We start from the raw sequence: 18,380 nt of genomic DNA on the forward strand, positions 1-18,380 counted from the left end.
GAATATTATTGGGTGTTCCTATACTGGACTGTCTTTCCTCCCATATTATATTGCCAGGGTTTTTTTTTTCACACTTCTGAAATAATTTTTATGTTAAAAGGAATTGTGTGGGTGATAATTAATGGTTTTCAATACCAATAGCCCCCCAGTATCATGCAACTTCCTCAAGTTACCAGAAAGACTTCCAATATCCTTCACTGTTAGTAGAAGACAGATAGAAGTTTTGCATGTTTACCTTAAAATAACATCTAATCTATGCACACCAATGGATTCACAACCGTGTGCATTTTTGATGCCAATTGTTAAAAATGTGCCATTTACATGAAGCCAGTAAATAATTCAACCTTCCTGTCATCGATTAGACTTTTAAAAATGTTCCGCGTGGCTGAATTTTTTCACAAGTTAGATTAAAACGAGAATGATTTGCTTCCATTGTAGCAGTCATTCTAGATGTTTTCTTTCTTTTTCACAAGGTCTGTGAATTGATGGCTTACCATGTCTGTGAATTCTTGGTAAATATTTAATAACCTGTATACCAGAAAAGGGCTTTTTACTAAATCCAGATTCCAGCAGGATTGAACAGAATTCAATTTCCATAGACAGAATGATCAATTTCCCAACCCCACTACCCATGTTTCTCCGCATGTACTCTCCCCAACATGGCCCTGACCTGTGGATACTGTAATGTTGTTACTTATGCTGAAAAGTTCTATTCCCCTATGAAGCTCACAATTAATTGACACCATTAGAAGGTTTGGTTAAAGGTCTGTCGGGCAGGTGCAAGCCAGCATCTAATTGCCATTTCTCGGTGACATATTGATGACTTTTTGTGATCTATTGGTCCTCAGCTTATTTTATTATATGGCTCTCGTTATCGAGGTTACTCCCAAAGAAATTTAGTTCTTGTAATGGATTTTGTATACTGGTTATTAGATCTATGACATTATAATAGTCCAGGACCCCCAGTTGGAAGCCTTGCTACTCCAGTGGTGATTATAATGTTTTTTTAACCTTTTTTTTCGTATGGTATTATTACCAGATTAGACTATATATGGAAACTACAGAAAGCTGGGAGCTGAAGTAATATATCATTCAGTATAACATAATGTGACAGAGTGCTTAAAGTTTTGTGACTGCGCCCAGTTGTTTATTTAAAAAACGGATTTGTTTTTGATAAATATTTCAAAGTGTGTAAAATATAATAAGATCCTGGTGGGTAACCAATGTACAGTAGATTTAGAAATTTAGATTATAGTGCACTTTGTTCAGTAGGAGTAACCAAACTGATTTTGAAACTAATATGTCTTTTAATTGTTTAGATTATTTGCTGCTTAACCATTGCCCAATGACCTATTAATATTAATGCATTCAACTTTGGTTTAATATATTTGGTATTTAGGTATTTCAAGATAGATGATTCAAGCTTGTAAAATGTTAGTCAGATCAAATAGAGTGGATGATGTAGTATTCTTTCTGAGGTCCTTAGCTACATTTTATTATATTTTATATTACTACTATGTCACAAGTAGCATATCTTGAAATGTGTTACTTTAAGGGACCATTCCCATAGATATTTGGATCGATCTATCTCCCTGGGGAGTCTCACTAAATTGCTGTCAACTTGACCAGCTTAAATGTCTGTCACGCCTAGTTAAGCTGTTAGGGGGTAATTATCTTTACTCCCCTAGCTTATTCGGTAGGCGAGACAGACATTATAGCCAGTTAGTTGATAGCAATTTAGTGAGCCTCCCCAGGGAGTTAGTTCGATCCAGCTGGATTGATCTAGGCATGGGAATACAGTCTAAGTCTTATTATGGTGTTTTTCTTTTTTTTTTTATTCACTTGTGTTTTTACAAGAAAAAAAACATAAACAGGCTGTCATAATATCCGGCTACTATTTCCTACATTATACCTTCACTAGTGTAAGTGTTACTATTTTGGTTAGTAGCTGGGGGGTGTTTTCTATATGTAGGTGTCTGGACTTCTTAGGGTGTGTTCCCAATGAAGCTTATGTACTAGGTAGATTGATCCAACTCCGTGGGGACTCTCCCTGCATACAGTCAGATTAAGTGAATGACATGCCTCTGCAAGCAGCTGGGGGGGGGGGATAAACTTTTGTCTGCATTCAGTTGTACTCAAAATGAAGTGAATTTAAAGCTTTCATAAGCGTATTCACCCCTAGCTGCTCGACTAGACAAGTCATTCAGTTCATCTGGGCTTCGTAACTCGAAAGCATCGCGTATTGTGAATAGCGATTTCACATAGAGGCTACAATGTATTATATGGGGCAAGTATAGGCGAGTTATGTTATCGAGATGTTTGCGCTCGGTCGCAATGCGCAATGCTTTCGAGTTACGGGGCCCTGATTGCATGTAGAGAGAATCCCCTCAGAGTTGGATCGATCTACCTGGTACGATAGTGCCATTGTGAATGCACCCTTAGATATTCTCAGGACATTTGACCACAGGTCATTTCAGAGCAGTGACCTTAGGTTGGGTCAACAAGAGATCACCAAGAGGCCATTAACTACACTGATTAAAAAGCCCTTTTAAATATGCCTATAGGGAGTCATAATTGTTTATTGTTGTTGGTGTAAAGTTTTAGACTACAAGTTTCAAAATTCTTTCATAACACAGACATCAGGTCATTTGCAGATAACCTTTTTAACTTCAATTTGTTCTTTTGTTTCAGTTATTATATATATATATATATATTTTATTTTGCAGACAAGCTTGAAAAAAAAAACCTTGTTCTGATTTCTCAATCTTTAAATTTGTATTTGCTTGCATAGTTCATATTCTTCTTTAGCTTTTGTTGTTGACAACAGTAGCTTGCCTTAGGCCAATTATACTTAAAGCTGATGGCCAGTAAAGCTCCTATGTAAGTCTTTATATACCATTTGGAAGGAATGAGATGTGGTGTGACGAAAGTATTTATGACACTGGTTAAGGTTCTTCTGTTTATCAACGGGTATCTTGTTTTGACCCTAGGTGTTATTGTTGTACTGTAAAATGTGATATATGACAGAATAAACATTCTCTTATCAATGTTTTGACATTCCTGAAAGGTTTTTAGGAAGGTGAAACTTATGGTATAATTGCTTGATAGAGGATAGAATTGAAGTTTGTTCCAATACTGTTATACTATTTTCAGTTAATATTAAGATAAAATTTTTGGCCCAGTAATAAGAAATTTAATTTATACCCACTCTTTTAACTGCTTAAATGTTTAATTTAATTGAAAGCTTTCATTTTTGATTTCACATGGCAAAAACTGCCATTGCAAGAAGCTAAAAGTAGGATAACATTGTGAAACAAGTAAAGATAATTAAAAGTACAGTCTATTTATAATCACAGTACTTGAACAGTGCAGTGGTAACTTTCTGTTAGCTTCTCAAGTATGAGCTAAAAAAAAATCAGAGTAAACTAGTGTAAAAAAACACAGAATGTTTATAATAAATACAAACTACGCAATTTGTACAAAATTTATGGCCCTCTTATGTCCTTCCTGTGCCAGAAGATTACAGAAGGAAACGTCTACTTCTGTTCTCTTTTCAAGTCCCATAGGGGTATGACTGATTGACAATTATAATTAAAAAAAAAAAACTTTGCCAAAAAAAAAATAATAATAATAATAGGGTATTATTTATTCATCTCTAATTATCTCTGACTTAAGTCTGAAGGTGGAAAAGTAACCCTTCCCTACCCTTCCAACAAAAAAGACAACTTCTTTCTCTTTAGTTGTCAGTAATTGAGAACGAGGTTCAAAACATTACCCTGCCAAAAATCATAATTTACTAACTTTAAGTTGTCAGTGACCTTGCACTGACAGATTCCTAGTGAATAACTTGCTATATTATCATTGCCATAAATTATGTGATTTAATGTTCCACTGGCATTTTCCGTTCTGCTTTATGGCCCTGTGCATTAACTGTCTTACATATATATTTTGACTTGAGAAAAAAAAAGTAGAGAAATAAGTGAGAGACTTGCGGTGGCATAAAGTACGTTGGATCAAATGTTACAGGTCTTGATGAATATATATATCCGTAACATGACAACGTGGCATACATATCTTTTTTTAAATGTGATATAATTTATATTTTATTGTGATACTTTTGACATAGTTAATGCTTGGATATATATATATATATATATATATATTTGTGAATGCTGGAAACAAATATTTATAAACTCTAATCTAAATCTAACGTAAATGATTGTTTTTATATAATGAAATGTATTGCCTGCTGAAGTTTCATTTTTTATTTAAATTTAAGTGTTTTTCATCTGTGCTTTTTTTTTTAAAATTTCAAATGAAAAATAGTTATAATAAACGAAAACATGTTCCTTGGCAATAAGGAATATCCACCTGTCACCAAAAAAGAGAAAAAAGTACTGAATAAAAATTACAAACCTTTCCAAAGTTTTAAACCAATAAAATAAACTAATTCAAAATGACCACTTTTTATAGGGGGACTGACCTTGTTCAGTAAAGCCCCCTTTACACCGGACGGCATCCTTTCTGCATCCCGTAGTATGGCACTGAGAGTAAAAAAATAAATAAATAAATAAAAATAAACAATAATACTTTACGTGCTGACAACTGGCCGATTATTGAGCACTCATTTTGCAAGCAAAGCGGTGCTTGTGCCTCTTTTTTATGACCACAGCGATGCCAGTTTCATGGTTGCACAAAGGACACAAAAAGGTCACCGTCCAGTGTAAATGGGGTTAAAGCAACAACAGGTGAGGTACCCCCAGTGAGTACACCCAGTGGGTACTAGTACACCCAGTGGGACCAAGTGAACATAATGGAAATACTGGAAAACATAGATATGAATTGATGTCTGACTAAGGATTCTTGGAAATGGAGAATGAATGGAGTTCCTGGTGTTTAAGCACAGCATTGTGTCCTAATCCAAGTCTTTAAGTATTAGTTTTCTCATCTCCCATTACGCATTGACCAATCACAGTGGAGATTGTGTTAATAAGAAATGTTAATAAGAAAAAAGGACTGTTTATGGTCTCTTAATAGAGTTGTGAACTTTTCAGTCAACTGGATTCACTATTGTTTTCAGTGTGACGCAGATCGTGGATGGTCTCCGCCAAGTCTATGCCAGTTTCCTCGTATCAATGGCTACATGATGGAGATGCTATTTGCCTAAAATGATGGCCCCCTCCATCTTCTCCAGACCCTGGCACTGATGTGATTGTAAAGAATTGATGGCCTATTCATCTTTCTGATATGGAAGCCATTTTCATTAGACCCCCAACAGGGAGTCATTTGTAGGTTCTGCGCTGTATCATTCCGCCATACTATGTTCATCATTTTCTCCGATAATTGTCAGCTCATGCCATAATTGTCACAGATTATATGGATTATATGCTCTGTGACCCCACAGTCAATGGTGAACCAAATTGTGCTAAAAATGGGACTGAAGTCAAAGCTCTTTTATGATAAATACACTGTGAAAATAAATTCGTAGTATTTCATAAAAGAAAGTGCAGTATGATCTGACCAAAAATTAGGTTACTTTTGATCAAACCAAAAATGATAACCTTGTCATAAAAATGGTCATTCACATCTATATAATAACTGCATGTAAAATATTTGACTTCAAAAATATTCTGTTCCCTTGTTTGTTTTTTTTTTTTTTTTTTTCACTAACTAAACTTGGACAGCAGCATGGTCCTAATCCACCTGTACTGCTATCAGAAAAAAATGGTTTGCTTGATGAAGGTGCAGAGGGGAAATGTCTTTGTATCAAAATAAAATAAGTTTTGTGATTGATTGGTATTATATGACATTGATATACCACTACAAAGATGAGGGTTGGCAATAAATTTCACTTAAAATGAACAAAATTCATATTGGTCTAAAAATGCGTTTTGTGACTGCCTTTGAATGAATGGCAAAGATGAAGTTGGCCATTAGGGGAAAAGCATTAAAAATCATTTGTATCAAAATCATTTGTATTAGAGTGATCCATGCCAAGAATGCGCCCAATGTGCCTTGAAAATAGATAACTTATCAACTGTTTTTGCTCTGACATCCAGGTATGACAAGATAAAATCACCTGTATTCTACCTGTCATGTAATTATGGATAGCTACAACGTCAATTGCAGTAAGTTTTGATACAGGTATTTCTAATAAATAGCTAGGATTGGGTTTCAAGGCGATACCCTGGTTTTCACTAGTCTGATGGTGACTCTCTCCCACTCAGAATAAGAGACCATCACCATTTCTGTGCTCAGTTTCTGACACACAGGGTTGCATGTGTTGGCACCAGGTGTAAATCATAACACCACACCTTTTAGACTGTTGATTGAAAGCCAGACATGAAATAAATTCATTAGGAGGTGCAAAGTTGTATAAGTTTTTAAATGAAAAACAGTACTGGGACATATGTAATGACATTTTATGAACAACTTTAATATGAAAAGGAATCCAATAAAATCACACCTTAAAAATATTTATTTCATGTTACATCAAGCTGTCAGGTATATTGAGATAAAGAGATTAAGAGGATGCTTAAATCATAGAATCAGATATGCTACCCATACTACAAATTTGCTAGTGACAGTTGGGCCTGAACCAGTCAAGGTTGATAGCCATGTCTGAACTCGTCTTATGTGAAGAGAATTTCATCTGGGGAACTATTCCAGAGCCTGACACGTCAGAGGGGAAAACCTCACATGATCAGTTGGTGAATAATCCAGTTACTGCTTGTCTTTTCTCATTTGTCTCCGTGACCTGTAATTTGCACTTTGAGATGTTAGGATCTTTTTACTTTATGTTTAGTAAATTAAAAGTGATAGGAAGTGAAGAAGGCAGACACAAGATTAAAGGAGAGGCTGGCTCCTAAATAAGCTTTTTAGGGCCTGGCTAATTATTTTCTAGACAGGGAGAAATGTAAAATTGTGTGTTATTGAGAGTGGGCAGGTACAATGTACTTGTCAGGTTGAGTTCACACTAGACTGATTAGGGGCCACATCAGGTATGATGTAAAGCCCCCTTCACACTGGACGGCGTCCTTTCTACGTCCAGTAGTACGGCCCCATTTGAGAGTATAATAAAATCATACTTGCTGACAACTGGCCAATCATTGAACATTCATTCTGCAAAGTGGTGCTTGTGCTTCCTTTCTAAGACCACAGCGCTGTCAGTTTCATGGTCACACAAAGGATGCAGAAAGGACGCCATCCAGTGTAAAAGGGGTTTATGTAAATGATGTCATCAGTGCTGATTGCAATCAAGTGGGATTTAATACTGTATCATTGTAAGGTATGATCTAAGTTACGTCATGAGGGTAGGGAATACCTTTTGCGTTCCGCGTGATTGGCCTTATTTTGAGTGTGATGCGTTATTTGAGCCTAATATTCTGCATGAAACATGATTCAGGAATTCTTGGTGATTGACCTGAATATATCTTCGTGATTGAGCTGTTTTAATTCATGGTGATTGGTGATGGGGGGGGGGGGTATTCCCTACCCTCTCCTCTGTCATCAGTGCTGATTGCAATCAAGTGGGTGTTTATACAGCATCATTATAAGTGCTAGTTTTCACTCATCTGTATCCATGTTGAATTTGTTTGCAGAGTAATTTGCTGTGCAGGCAATGGCTTGATTACAATTTAGATAAATGACATCATACTTTCTGTGTCTTGAGTGAAGTGTTCACTACAAGTATGTCATTAGAAAAACTTAGGTAATTATTGAATGTTCACCAACCAGGCATGTAGAAAAGCGAGGTGGGAGGTCAAATGAACCACCCTTTAGTTACAAAAGGTCCACTCTGAATCCAAATTTGATGGAGTTTCTATACCATTTCACTATACTTAAGAGGATAAAAAGTCCATTTTTTCAGAAAAAGAACACCCTCCTTGAAGTTGCTGACCACTTTGTCTGCCTCCAAACAACTGCGCTCCATGCATCCAGGTGGCTTACTGCTGAGCTTGCAACCATCTTGTTCTTACAGTTGACTGATGAAATCAAGTAGAATTCTTCTGAACCCTTTCAGTTTATTTACTGTGAACACTCCATTTGTCGACAGCCTGCTGATGGCATAATTAAATGATGACATCATACAAAAGGCTTAATTCTGAAACCATTCTATTTATAGATCTGTGAACATGCTGATTGTTATGCTAACAAATGCCTGATGATGCCGTTGGCGGATGACAGCAAGTAGAGTACGTGTTTAACAGCCTACTTCATTTCAGCCTGTGTGAATATGTTCCTTTAGTTTTGGTAGGTTAACTGTTCACAGGGGCAGAATCTACCACTATTATGCGGTAAGACACCTGTGCTCTACTGGTGAATTGTTTACAATTTTGCTCTTTTTTTACAGCAACAGCAGGTTGTAACAGCTTGAACAGGCTACAGTAGGTAATTATAATGGCACCCATAGGATGCATTCAGGGGCGTGTTAACAAAAACTGTTTTAGTTAGAAACAGGCGCTTGATTGTATTCAACCCTGTGATAATCTCCTGTATCCCCACCCACTTGGCACTGAGCAGACTATTTAACTTTATGAGAGCGGTGGATTGCAATCAAGTGTCTACTACCTAAAACGAGGATTGAAGTCTTCTATTTTAAAAATGATCTGAATACATTGATAGAATAATTAATATTTATCACTGAATTATAATATCAAAACCACCTGTGTCATATGACTAACGAAAAACTCTATGCTTCTGTGATTCTTAAAGATAACATATATAAGAAAAAGCAGCAACTCTGGCCTAAGCATTACATGTATCTCTGCTGTAGCTGCTGCCATTCTGTTTTAGGAGAAAGAATGATGATGATGGAGATGATAAGGAAATACAGATTCATGATTTCTAGATCCATTTTTTTTTTCTTTTTGCTAACTGTTGGCAGTTTTAACCACACATTCTTGGTCAGGACTTACTTCCTTGTATTATTGGAGATCTTATGGAGTTACCAAAAAATGACCCTTTTTTATGACGCTGCAGTAACCAAAGTAACTTGTCATGTCATGTGAAGTGACAAATCTTTATGATAAGAATGAGTAACAGTTGTCTACTTGAAAGCTGTGATTTCACAAGTACAACTTGAAACAGACTTTATGTGATGGCCAGATTGGCCTTTTAGTTTTCCTTTTAAGTGCGATTGCTGTTGAAATATGATGTAAGATAATTAAGATGGATATGCTGGGTATGGAGACTACACCACCTGATGTTGCCAATCTCTGTGGAAATATTCTTGTTACATTTTCTGTGATTTTGCATTTTTTTTAAACAGTCTATTGTGTGGAGTTTGCATCTTTGATATTGAAGATTGAAGCAAGTTATTTGATTTACTACATATGAGGAAGTTAAGATTCTGATTTTGTTGTTTTCTGTATTATGAATCAGCATTCCAGGTGTGTATTCAGCTGTGAAATAACAGTTGGATGTTGTTGATTGGCAGCGATTAGTTCTGACGTCCATTGTTATTGGAATATGTTATCTGGTGTGAATGGAAGAAATTACATTAATCAGACTTGTCATAATTAAATCAGCATTAATAAGAACAGCAAGTTATGATGCACTACATACAGTTGGGCATTAGATTACTTTGTTACATTTTTTTGTTATCAAGCCCAGTGTATATCTCTAAAGGCAATGGGTTTATTATATAAATGTAGCAGACAACTTAATTATGGAACACGATCTCTTTGTAAAAAAAAACTATTTCCACCAATAAAAGGGGGAGTAGGGAGGAGGTACGCAAAATACATAGAGGAGTTTTAGAAATGGACTTAATGAAATTTTAACTGACTTTTTTCCTCATTTTCAGCTGAAGAGCTTGATATTAAAGCGACAGGCAATTGTCTCAATGAGAATCTGCTGCCAGATGGCGCTGGTGGACTTTCACTGCCAGGAGGAGCCAGTGACACAGAAGAGGATGAAGAGCCCAGTGATGAAGAAGAAGGCAATGCTACTGGCCCCAGTGAAACCAACTACTCAGCAGTTAGTGTAAAAACAGAACAGTGCAATGAGCAGTCTGTGGCATTCCTGGATTATCATCAGAAAAACAGTAGCAAGTCTGCTCTGAGGGACTTTCTTCAAAGCAAAATCGAAGGTACCATAGGTTGTGGTAATTCCATGTCTGATATGTTCTCTAACATGGGCAATTCGGATGAGGAGAGAGAAGAAGAAGAGGGCGATGACGATGACGGACCTCTTGATTTGTCAGTTAAACCAAAAAAGCCAAAGTTCTCTGTTCCAATACAAGATACAGAATCGGATGCAGAGTATCTATATGGGCTGTCTTCCCTGGCTTCTCTGGAGAGAAAATTTGGGGTACCATGGCAGGAAAAAAAGAGGAAAACTGCAAATAGGAACCCAAGCTCAAAAAGGACTAATGAGATGCATAAACATAGTAAAAGTCTTCAAGGAAGCTATGTGCAGTTGTCTGTCGGTTTCCCGAGTGAGCAGTCATTGAAGTGTTCCTCCTCTTCATCTGTCACAGTCGGTTCCACTGTGTCAGTGCCCATTGCCGCCACGGTCCAAAACATTGCCAGTTCTGCTCTGCACTCCAACATTCAAACAAGTGCAGACAGAGTGGCAAAGATTTTAGATAATGTAAAAAAAGGACTTTATGGTGGTGAGGCATTGGAGCCTGCTTCAGTTAAATCTAATTCTGTCACAGCTGGTTCAGAGTTACAAAAGGACAGGCTTGTAATCCGCAGTTCTTTACACTCAAATATACAGTCCAGCTATGAAACTGTTGCAAAGTTGCTGAAAGGTAACAGCAAGGCAGGAACAGGCAAACAGATTAATCTGCAACAAGAAAGCAAAGAGAAATGCAGTGTGCCACCACAGCAATGTTCAACAATATGGATACCTAAAGATTCTAGTGTGGCAGATCCCAGGATAGGGTTTCCTGGTTCAGAATTGGCCAACTCAGACAGTGAGTCTAACTTTACTAACTTTGTGTGCAGTTGCTCCCAGAAGTACTACAGCTTATATGACCTCAGTGTGCACATTAAAGAGACTGGCCACCAGCCTTCCTCAAACATGCGAAATCAGGGGGCCGAATTTCCCAAACTTGTAAGAGGACAAGACATGTGGCTCCACCACAGTCCTGAGCAGACACGGCAGATTTTACGGTGTATAAAATGTGGAGAATCGTTCAGGTCTCTCCCTGATTTAACTGTGCATATGATGAAAACGGAGCACTATCAGAAGTTCTTCATAGCAGATCGTAAAATCTACCACAAAGCTAACAAAGATGAGGAGGAGATGGGAAACCCTGTCTTTAAGTGCAAGGTGTGCCACCTTGTTTTTGCAGACTTGAAAAATTTAGGCACACATTTAGCAGAATCGGGTCATCACAGCCAATCACACAGCAGACGTCTGCGCCCAAAGACAAGCCTCGCACAATCTCAGAATGGTGAAGAAGCGGCCACTAGCAGCACTTCTTCATCAACAATGAAGAAAATAAACCCTACTGATTTGGGTTCCACAAAACGAAGCTCCATCCCAAAGGAAAAATCAGACATGGAAACACCTTGTTCTTCCTCTGCCACAGGACTATCCATTCCAGCAAGCCAGGTTGTGTCTCCATCACAATCGGTGACTTATATGTCGCCCTTCCTTACCACATCTGAACCTATTACCACTGTATCACCTATGGTTGGGTTGACCAACATGGCCGCCGCTCTCACATCAGCCTCAGCATTCAAGCCCACTACCGTGAATCATCAGAGTCATGGATTAAGTCAGCCATCTAGTGTTGAACCTGGTGGGCAAAATATCCATTGTCGACAGAGTTTTGTGAACGTAATCAAGGACATTTCTACTGGCAAGAGTGTAGAATCCAGTATCAGTCAGCCATATAGTCAGTTGTTATATGGAAATCCATTGGCCAGTCTTGCCGCTGTGGCAACGACTTTATCTAAAGCAGAGACCAAAGTGACAGACTCTTCTGTATTAGTAACAAAAACAACCAAAGCTCAAAGAAGTCCTACTGTTGCTAGGTTACTTGAAAGCAAACGAGGGGGAGGTATTCCTGCAGAATGCTCCCTGCCTCCTACGTACCCTTTGCTGAGCACAATCACATGTGAAAACTGCCATAAAAAGATTGAAGCAGCCATGTTTGTAGATCATGTTAGAGACTGTATCAACGTTGCTTTGACCCAAGGAACGCAGAACAGTGAGGAAAACATGGAAAAAGAAGGCGACAGTGGGCAAACCCCAGCAAGACAGCCAGTCAAGACTGTACCCAAAGAATTGGAAGATAAATCAAATCCAGAAGCTGCGACAGTTATTGTAAAAAAAGAGCCCAAATCTCCCTCCCCTGAAAATGAATCTCTCTCTTCAAGTTTCGGAGGAGCTGCACATGGGGGACTGTACATAAACCCTGATGATGAACCAAGTAACACAAAAAACATCACGTCATCATCTTCACTCAAAGTATTGGAAAATCTTTTCGATAAATACAGCAGCAGCAGCAGTAACTCCATTGTCCACCAGTCAAACGTACCAGTTGCAGCAGCAGCAACATCAACGGTTCCAGTGAGGAATGTTCTGTTGAAAGGTTCCTATTACCACCATTGGCAGCTACAGCAGCAACACCTCAGCAGACCCATTATCTACAGACAACAGCAAGCCAAAGCCAGCCACAGTGGCTACAGGAGCCAGCTAGATCAGAAACCTAATCCTAAAAGTAATAATAACGATGATGATCATAATGATCCAGAACCAGATGGTGGCAAAACTCCATCGCTTTCAATCACTGCTGCTGCCGACAGCAGCACAAGTGTGATACTGCCACCAGAAAGCAGCACTGGAGTTACGGACAGCTCCACAATTTTAAAAGCAATGGCAGACATGACATCGAGGGAGGAGGTCAAGGTTACCTCCACAGGGACGGGGACGGAGATTCTTAACCCACTAAATGCAAACGAGACCATAAACTCCAAATCAGTGTTACAGTCTCTGCAGGGATTGGTGGATCACAGGACAAGCAGTGCAGAGCACCCGTTGGATAGTCTACGTAAGCTTCTGACACGCACACAGGTGGTAGAAATACGGAGGGAGTATCCAAGCTCTTTGAAAGCCAGCTCCCATTATGGGTGTATCAAGCAAAAACTCATTGATTCAAATGATAAAGATAATACACGGGACTCTAAGTTAGAAAACTTGGCAGTGCATCACAATGGTGATGGATTCATTGATGGTAATGATGATGCTGATGTCGATGATGATGATGATGATGATGATGTTTTTTTACCAGAGACGCCAAATGTTGTAAAGGAACAGATAAAAAGGGAAGAAGAGCTAAAGGTGAAGGAAGAGCAAACAGATAACACCAGTTCACAACAAGTCACACAGCAGCCTAACTCTTGCTACATGAGGTTAAGATCAAGGAAATACCTTCACCAACACCCAGGGGATAATAGTAAAAATGACACACGACGAACAAATGGAGAATCCAAAGATGAAGACCATAACCAAAGCAGAGTAGAAGCAGGTGGGGCAAGATCACCAATCAAAGAGGAAGTGGAGGATGAGGAAGAGGAGGATGCAGAACAGGTTGCATCTATAAACAAGAATGGAGAAGTTGTGAACAAAACATCATCTTCTACAATAGAACACAGTGCCCCCAGCCCAGACTCTTCCTCTTCTAATGATACCAATGATAGCAGGGAGAGTGCCAAATCCTGGGACAAGTGGGTTGATAAATTTCGCTGTGAGAACTGTCAAAGGCGATTTGTGACAAAAGGGTCGTTCAGATACCATCAGAGTCGCTGTACTCATTTGGTGGAAAAGAAGACAAAGCTCAAGGGAAAAATTTCCCTGCCTTACGACCCGTATCAAGCCACACCATACATTTACATGCCATTAGATCACAATTCTAAAGAACATAAATTCTATGCTCCATTGAATCATCCATCTAAGTTTTCAAAATATTACCAGCTTGCCAAAGAACTTGCCCACAAAGGCAGTAACCAGTGAAAAATGATTGCTAGCGAAGTTGACATTCAGACAGATGACAAATAGAACAATCTTATCAAACCCATATTATTCTTTGCAAAACACCTTTCTTCTACATTTCATATTTTAACAGATTACCCATTGGACAGGACTACAAAGGCAAAAACTAGCGTAGACTGTAATTTAGACAATGTCAAGATTATGTTACAAAATATTACAGTCTTGCAGAAGAGCTGGCTCCGACAAAGGCAGTTACAAATGAATGATGACTGTGTAGCCTTCACTTAGCTTGGTATTGTTTGCTAATAGCCAAAATTTCAGTCTAATGAATTTAAAAAAAAAAACATTATTTTTCGTTTTCAAATTTGTCTTTTATTCTGCCTAAAAAAGTGGTTAGATTATATTTTTCAAGCTAATTGGCAATAATAGTTATTTGAGAGTGAGACCGCATTGGTGTACTTCTGAAAACATTGCCTCACAATGGCAGTAAATCGTGAGTGATGACTGTTAAGTAGACAAATATAAATGCTGGCAGATGACGATAATAGCAAAGTTTAATCACAGAACCTATATTTGTCATTGAGTCTGAACAAAGAAATGACGCAGCCTTTAATCAGTGCTGTCAATCATTAATTACTCACTGGATAAAATAGTCTTAATGTTCGGAGGCTTTCACCTGTTAAATGTGTGTGCCCAGGTACTGATTACGGGTTTCTCATTGTCTAGTAGCTTCCACCTGTTATATATATATGTGCAGAGAAACTAGTTGTAAGTCTGCTGGCTTTAGCCTCTTTGATGTGTACCATGGTACTGGTTAAAAGACCATAAATTTTCAGTAACTTTCAACTCTTAAATATATACCAAGTGTAAAGTGACGAAAAGTGTAGGTCTTTCAGGTTTCATTTTAACGCTGGGTCCTGGGTTAGATTTGAGGCTGAGTAAGGTGTGTTTATATTCAGACAGACAGGTTTATGTCTACATAACATCGGTAGATTACTAAATTGATTTAGCAGTCTACATCTAGTGAGAGATTGCAATAGACATAATTTAGGATTGTTCCACTCTATAGATTAACTTTCGTAAACAATAGTTAATGAACATGTTGATGACTTAATAGACCCATTGCTCGGGTTTTAACTCTTAAATGACTAGGAAACTAATTTGGGTGATGATGTCTTTTTGACCTAAACCAGTCAAGGTGTGTGTTTCTGGAGGCAGATGTAGCAATATGCTGGTCTGAAGTCTAATTACATGTTGTATATACTGGTGCTATCAAGATAATTGTATTCCGTACAGACATTTATAAGTTGTTAAGCAATTTTCTCTTGTCATGTTGTGGACTTGAGAATAGTGAAAATCTTCAGTATCATTGGCATACTGGACATTTACTTCTGGGTGTTGGTCAAACTACCACCTAGTGGTCATTTTACCTCCATATTGGCCTGAGGATAGCCATTGTCTGTGATGGCAGCAAGTTAATGACGCTTGAGATTTTTACTTATTAAGTTACCATAACTTTGCTTGGATTATACATTTGCCAAGATAATTACCTAATTGGTTCAACATGTGGTTGTTACCAATTATTTATAATTTTGATTTAAAAATCATGCAATTATTAAAAACTGGTGCAATTGAAGATCATTAGATCATGTGTTGTAAGACTTGTAACATAAGGTCTAGACTTTTTCATTTTTGTCCGACTTTGACGGGCATTATAAAAGTTATATATCTGTTAAAATTGATGGTGTTTTTGAAAAAAAATACATCTTATCTGAAATGTTATTATACATTTTAAATGAAATTTGTTCAATCTGGGCACCTCTTCTTGAAATGTTTAAGTGTACCATATCTTTTTCCAGTCTTTCATTATTTGTCTATGGCAGCATTAACGTTAACATAATCATTTGATTGGAAGTTTATTGCATTACCATTGCACATATTTTCAAAGTGGGTGCTTGTCCTACGATCTTACTAGTCTTATCATTGTCTTCAGTTTCATTGCTTAGTTTTGTTGCGCCAGCGGGGTTTTCCATATTTTCAAAAAGTTATTGATTTTCTTTAGTGTGTAAAATAGTTGATGTTTGTAAAGCACGTCAGTGTAATTAATTATTTTGAAAAATCACCCTTTACTGTGTCAGCTGCGTATTTGATTCTGAAAACAAGATTTTGTTAAACTGTATGTTGTCACAGGGTGCCGGTAATGAGGCTTTATAATACTCTCTTTTTTTTTCACGTTGAAAAAGTTTTTTGGTAGGACAACCTTAAATGGTTTTCCCAGATTCGTTTATCACAAAGAATTTTGTCATATTTCCTTTGTGTTACCCTGAGCTTCAGGTTGTCGTAGAACATCACGCTCAGTTTGGGGAGAATCTGTTCTACGATCATTTACACGTCATCAAAACGGGGTCTGAAACGCAGGGTAATGCGCATTTACACTGAAAGCGATGCACACGCTTTATTAAACTACCTGGAGCATATAAGCAATGATGTGAAGTTTTACAAAAAAAAAATAATAATAATAATAATACCCCTTATGGCTTTTTGTTGCATATATTATGAAGACCTCTAGCCTTTACAGCCGATTATTTCGGGAAAAAACATCGTATGCATCGTGTGGCAATCTGTTAGATGAAATCTGATGACTTCGCTGGCTGTTGTAGTAACTTATGTGTAGGTGCATTGTAAACGAATTCTTCCTCCTCACGCACTGTAATCTGATAACATTGATGTGATGGCTACATTTTTCATTGCTAAGTATTTTTAGTCGAGCGTCTTAAACTCCTGTTGACACGTTTTTTGTGCCATTGTAAATGCGACTGTTAGTGCTATAACGTCGTACTTATTGCCGAAGATTGTCTTTATTATTGTCATGTTATTTATAGCGCAATTTGAAAATAATTTCTGTATTTTTTTTTTTCGGGGAAACATTTCCCATCAAAATTTCAACACTAATGAAAATAAATGATACTTATTTATGCGTTTCCTGTTGTTTGGCATCTTATCGCAGTTGAGCGGTGCCTAACACTGACGAATGGCCTGTCGCTCTAAAAATATTAGGAAATAACCAGTGACTTTATTTGGAGGAACTCGGTCGAGATTTTAGGAAAATGCACTAAGATTTACCATTTAAGTACCCTAGATCTGAAAGGAAATCTTGGGTTATTATAGCGGCCTATCATCCCTTCAATTTAAGTCTTATTGGTAAAGTTAAAAGTGATTTTCAAATGTTGCGCTGCTAATCGTATACTTTTTAATTCAATCCAAGTTTCCCAAAGCGGATAAGTGCATCTCGAGAATAACGCACAAGGTCCTTATAAGTCGATCCCAATCCACTATAAAATAACGAAAAAGTCGGGTGGGTCCATTTCATTACTTCGGTTATGCAAGAAAAAAAGGATCTGCGTATTGACCACGCCCAAAACGATAGCTGCTTTTCAGCAGTCGCAATAATAACATATAATATAACAAACGACACTCAAATAAATCTTTCCGCACGGGTTAGCATAATTTGTCTGGTGATAAATATAGAGACTGAAAAGGGACGCCAAAATTATTTCCTCTGTACTTAAAACATAAGAAATGCGTCATTTTAACTTAATCATCAAGTCCAGTTTGACGTAGGAGACTTCTTTCATATAACTCAATAGAAGTCGGCTTTTTTTTTTCATAATTTATTTTAACGTATTGCCTAGGGCACCACAGGACTGCCCCCAATAACTCTTATTTATAGGTCATAATATTCCTATTCCTCGACGCTCAAAGTGGCGTGGAAAGTCTCAGAAATGATACCAAGATTTTTCTATTCCGTGTGGTTTCTCTTTGCTTTTTTCGCTCGCATTAGAGCGGCGAGGGGCGCAGTCACACAAAGCTTCGTTCTATCGACCGATCCGTCTCAACATACATAGGGCTACTTCAGACCGAAAGCGATCTCATGCACAGTGTATATGGCAATGGATTGCTTAAGCTGCCCCCTCCTCCTCCTAAGTTTCTACCATAGACCAGTTTAGTAATGACAGCGCGTCAATATTGTGAAAATTTTATCGATGGACAATACAGAAATGTGCTCAGCTGGTGAACAGAAAAAGGAAATATTTGTGAGTATTAAGTGAAAAGGTTACCTCTTTTATTTTGGTAGAAGGTACACAGTTTTCTTTGCATTTTAAAAAGAAAAAAAATGACAAGTTTCACAAACGCTGTCTCTTCATTACAGTTATTGTAAGAAAATCGGGGAACACAGCCAAGTCCTTTTCTCGATTTCCCTGTAGTCTTTGCTTAAACGTTAAATGATTTTAACTTCGGCAAAAAGCGCTTGATTGCCATTCAATGGAATCTCATCGTGAGCCTACCTTCTGCTCACAGTGTTGGTCACAAGACTCAGGAATCACAAATGAAAAAAAAAATCTCAAGTCAAAACATTTTCAGTTGAT

The 18,380-nt window shown here is 37.7% G+C and overlaps 1 protein-coding gene across 4 annotated transcripts in view; it reads left to right on the forward strand.

Moving 5' to 3' along the window:
- LOC106174030 (uncharacterized) overlaps positions 1 to 16,928 on the forward strand; it is a 21,294-nt gene extending 4,366 nt beyond the window's left edge. The window contains exons 1-2 of one of the 4 annotated variants that reach the window (XM_087011685.1): positions 7,270 to 7,288; positions 9,809 to 16,928. In XM_087011685.1, the coding sequence (XP_086867811.1) occupies positions 10,117 to 13,974 (3,858 nt within the window). In that variant the 5' untranslated portion in view covers positions 7,270 to 7,288; positions 9,809 to 10,116 and the 3' untranslated portion in view covers positions 13,975 to 16,928. Of the gene's footprint in view, positions 1 to 7,269; positions 7,289 to 8,177; positions 8,254 to 9,808 lie in introns of those variants that run through there. The other 3 variants (XM_087011684.1, XM_087011683.1, XM_013555401.2) reach the window with 3 other exon arrangements.
- Positions 16,929 to 18,380: the final 1,452 nt, after the last annotated feature.

Source organism: Lingula anatina, chromosome 4 (genome assembly GCF_051362555.1).
Source record: "Lingula anatina isolate TDL-2025a chromosome 4, LinAna3.0, whole genome shotgun sequence".
In the NCBI taxonomy this organism is placed as follows: domain Eukaryota; kingdom Metazoa; phylum Brachiopoda; class Lingulata; order Lingulida; family Lingulidae; genus Lingula; species Lingula anatina.